Genomic DNA, 4546 nt, shown 5'->3' on the forward strand with positions numbered 1-4546 from the left:
GAGAGGGGGAGAGAAACCTAAATGTGAAAGTGGAACATTGATTGGCAGCCTTCTGCCTGCCCCCTACTGGGGATCGAGCCCACCACTTAGGGCTGTGAAGGGACTAGGAATCAGACTGGCAACCTTTCGGTGCACGGCACAGGACAGTGCCCTGCCAACTGAGCCACACCAGCCGGGCCTCAGTTTTCTAAAGTCACCTGCAGATGGACTTGACCGGTGACTTGGTTTGGCTGTCCGGCGGGAATTGGGAATGCCAGTGTGGGTCCCTGCTTCCTCTCCTCCTGTCTTATCATTGTTTGTAAATGGGAGTTGTCGTTTCCTCTTCTGAACTGACGTCAAGGCTTACCCCAGGCCCACAGTCGTAGCCTGTCTGGGTGAGGATCACTGACCCTAAACAGGATCCTTGGTTTTCTGGCATCAGGACTGGATGCCAACCTCCTCTCCGTCACCTCCTGCAGGGAAGCCCTCCCTTCCTTGTCCACATTCGTCCTCCAGCGTTCAGCTTGGAGGGATTTCCCTCTCCCCCTCCCCCTCTCGCCTCCCCAAACATGGTGTCCTTTGAGGGCAGAGCCTGCCCTGCAGCCGTGCAGGACATGCTCCTAGGAGTTGATCCAGCTCATGCGCTGGGACTAGGAGCTCGGCACATGCTCTTCTGCTGCAGAGAAATGCATTTCTGATGCTGAAACAGGCTCTACTTCTCTTCACAGTGCCAGGTGGAGCTCAACAGGAAAGTGCTGGCCGATCTGGCCATCTACGAACCAAAGACTTTTAAATCCTTGGCTGCTTTGGCCAAAAGGAGGCGAGAGGAAGGATTTGCCGCCGCCTTGGGGGACGGGAAGGAGCCTGAAGGGATATTCTCCAGAGTGGTGCAGTATCACTGAGGGGCGCTGGTGCACCTGCCTCTGCAGCGGCGTCGGAGGAAAAGGCGTCCCCATGCCACTGAGGGGCCTCTGCAGCGGCGTCGGAGGAAAAGGCGTCCCCATGACCGTCATGAAAACGGGCGAGAATCCTTGGCCAGGAACGTGTTAGGTTTGACTTGCAGTTGTGTTACTTGACATCTCAGTAACCGTGTGAGAGAGAAGGCCTGTCTGTCCTCCTTGGGACAGACCAGCGGCCGCTTGTAGATTGTGTCAATAAAGCTTGTGTGCTGGTCAGCGTCTTCACTGTGTCCTCTGTGCTCTCCCTCCATGTGGTGGGAGAGGCTGCCAGGGTGAGGGGTCAGTTAAGCATCTGCCTTCCTCTGGGAACCTTGGATCCTCTCCTGAACGTGAGGTGTTTGCACCAGGACTCTGAAGTCTGACCCTGGCTCCCCTCGGTGCTCTGGGTGCCCACCCAGCACACGAGGCCCCCGGCCCGCTGACTACCTATGCTTGCCTTCGCCTCTACCCTTCCTTCCTGCCTTCCCAGCAGGGACCCTGTGCCAGCCTGTTTCCCTGCTGTCTCCCTTGTTCCCCAGGCCAGGAGGGGCAGCAGGCAAGGGGGCTCTTCTGGTCCCACTCACCTTAGCCCCCAAGGATGGGTGATCACCTGGGAAGACCCCTCCCCCAAATACTCCACTTGATCCAGAGGCAAGCCCAGGAATAAGTTCTCAGCATGCTCGCCCCACTGATACTTCACAGCAGCTGTGCCAGCCCTGGCCCCCTCCCCCATCATCCCGTACATCATCCTACGGGAGATGTAGGGTGTGCTCCCTCCTGCTCAGGGCCAGGCCTTCGCCTTCTGGAGAGCTGGTTCCACGCTCAGCCTCAGCTTCTCTGTACTGAGAACACTCCACTTCTGGGGCATGTTCTTCCTCAGCCCCACTCTGGTCTCCACCTCTGGCCTGTTAGTCTGTATTCACCCAATGGCTCTCATCAAAGCCATCTTCTGGAACCCTATCCAGTGAGTACTGTCAGCCCTGGCCCCCAAAGGACCATGCACTTCCCTTCCCCCTTACTCCCCTCCAGGGCTCTGCCGGCCCAAAGCAGCATTCACTGCTTGCTGGTGACTCCTGCATCGCCCCCCCTCTCCCGTCTTCCCCACTTTTTTTTTTAAATCCTCACCGAAGAAGAGAGATATTTTCCATTGATTTTTAGAACATGGAGGGGAGGGAGAGAGAAAAACATCGATTGGTTGGCTCCTCGCTCTAGCCCCGACAGAGGCAGGGATTGAACCTGCAACAGAATCAAACCCTTGACCCTTTGGTCCGTGGGCTGATGCTCTAACCACTGAGCAAAAAATGGCAGGGCTGTCTTCACTCTTTTTTTTGATATTTACCTTTTTAAAATCTGTATTAATAGAAGGGTAATATGCTAATTAGGGCAGATGTCTTCCGGGTGTCCATCTGGAAGTCCATCCAGACAGCCACAGCGGCTGTGAGGCCCAGGGCTCATGGCAGCTGTGGGATCACAAAGGCCATGGGCTCAGGCAACCGTGAGCCCCAGCCGCTGCGAGGGCGGGGCTCAGGTCTCGCAGCTGCTGCAGCCAGTAGTGGCAGCAGCAGCGGGGTGATGGGATTTGGTGTGGTGTGAGCACAGAGCACTGCTGTGGAGGAGCTGCCTTTATCCAATGGGGAGCGGGCTTAAGCCGTCAGTAGGACATCCCCCGAGGGCTCCCGGACTGTGAGAGGGCAGGCTGGGCTGAGAGACACCCCACCCCCCCATGCACGAATTTTCATGCACCAGGCCTCTAGTATAAATATAATTTGAGATTCTTTTTAATATTTTATTGATTTTTTACAGAGGAAGGGAGAGGGATAGTTAGAAACATTGATCAGCTGCTTCCTGCACACCCCCCTACTGGGGATGTGCCCGCAACCAAGGTACATGCCCTTGACTGGAATCGAACCTGGGACCCTTTAGTCTTCAGGCCGACGCTCTATCCACTGAGCCAAACCAGCCAGGGCTTCCCTCCACTCTTACTGCTGCCACGCTGGGTCCTGTGGTGAGACCATCCTCCATCCTTGCCAGCAGTCTCCTGGAGGTCCTCTGGGTTCCTCCTCAGACTCAACGCCCGCCTCCAACCCCATCCAGAGCCAGTCAGGTCATGCCCATCTTGCCTGGTGACCTGCCCGCTTTTCTCCATCCTCACTGCAGGCCAACATCCCTTCTGGCTCCAGTCACTGCACTGGCCTAAGAACCCCCTCCTGGCCCTTGTCACCGCGTGCGATGAGGGCCACTAGACTGGAAACATTTCAAGGCTCGGGGACGAGTCTTGTTCCCTCTCATTGCACCTCGTGCAGGGCTGACTATGTGCACAAGGTGCTCAGTGCACACGCCCGTCAGTAAATGGCTCTTGGGCAACAGGGTGGCGGATACAAGGAGCCCTTTGCTGTGGTGTGAGCACAAAGCACTGCTGTGGAGGAGCTGCCTTTGTCTCAGTCAAGGATGGAGCGGGGGAGGGGGGGGAAAGAAGGCGGCAGACAACTGTGGGCTGCTCCCAGCCCTCCCCCTCCAACCACTGGACCATTTCCCTTCCCGGGCCTGGCCCTGCCTGGATAGAGCCATAAGCTGTTTGCTGGGCGTTCCAGACAAGAAGTTACTCCTCTCCCACCATTAGTTCTGGTGAGAGTTTGGGACAACTAGCAACAGATCAGGAATATTGCATGTTCCTCTGGTACAGCTGTGAGAGCAGCACGCTGTCAGGTGACGTCACCACCACCAGACGCTGGCAGCCACTGACCCAGAGAGCATGGGATACAACCGACCAGGAAGTGGAGGGTCAGTAGAGTCAGGAGTTCATCCAGGTGTCCGCACGGCGAGAGCGTCCACTGCTGGTAGGATGAAGTCCGAGGCCTTTACCACAGCCGCTGGGACATCCCAGCCTGGCCCCCTGCCCACGATGCCTTTGGGGTGCCATGGGCTTTGGGGAAACATGGAGTTCGGTGTTTCCAGCTACCCCTCTTCCGAAGTCAATTCTGTTCTGTTCTGTCTTTGGCTCCATTCTGAGGGCAAGAACTCTGGTGACCTCTTATTATTTGCACCCCAAACCCTGGGCTCACCAAGAACTGGAGAGTAGTGACAACGCCAGCCGCCACGTATTAACTCAGGCAAACAGAACACAAGAGCCCTCCAAGAACAAAACCCAGAAAACTTCACAACACAAAGGAGGGAGGTCGGGTCCTGGAGAACTTACCCTTTAGCTCCCGAGCCGAGAACAGGGAGCTTCGCTGGCCCTGTGGGCGCCGCACCTGCCCGCTCACCCGACCTGGAGCTACGGGGACAAGGGGTCTTTTCTGGGTCCCGGATGAGCCCCAAATATGCCGGACGTAAGGAGGGGAGTGGGAGATTGCAATCCGAAATGTGTCGTCAAGGCCGGCCAAGTGCAGGTTTCCGTCCGGAGGAAATTGGGTGCAGTACAGTCGAGAGCGGAAGAGGAAGTTAAGGGCAGGGGCCGGTCACCACCGTGGGGCTGGGTCCTCCGGCGACGGGGGTGCGAGAGCCCCTCACGCACGCGTCTAGGTCAACCTTTCTGACCTAAATGCTGACACCCTCAAACACCCCCCAGGGGCCTCCGGGGGTCCCGCCAGGCTCGGGGACGCAGCCCACAGCGAAAGAGCAGCCGCGGA

General features: G+C 57.3%; 1 protein-coding gene across 1 annotated transcript in view; it reads left to right on the forward strand.

Moving 5' to 3' along the window:
• The window catches only part of MRPL20 (mitochondrial ribosomal protein L20), a 6345-nt gene extending 5186 nt beyond the window's left edge, over nucleotides 1–1159 (forward strand). Inside the window, exons 3-4 of the mRNA XM_014543775.1 lie at nucleotides 708–886; nucleotides 948–1159. Coding sequence (XP_014399261.1) covers nucleotides 708–881 — 174 coding nt within the window. The 3' untranslated portion in view covers nucleotides 882–886; nucleotides 948–1159. The remainder of the gene's footprint in view (nucleotides 1–707; nucleotides 887–947) is intronic.
• The last annotated feature ends 3387 nt before the right edge of the window (nucleotides 1160–4546 follow it).

This window comes from Myotis brandtii, unplaced genomic scaffold (assembly GCF_000412655.1).
Source record: "Myotis brandtii unplaced genomic scaffold, ASM41265v1 scaffold334, whole genome shotgun sequence".
Lineage (NCBI taxonomy): Eukaryota > Metazoa > Chordata > Mammalia > Chiroptera > Vespertilionidae > Myotis > Myotis brandtii.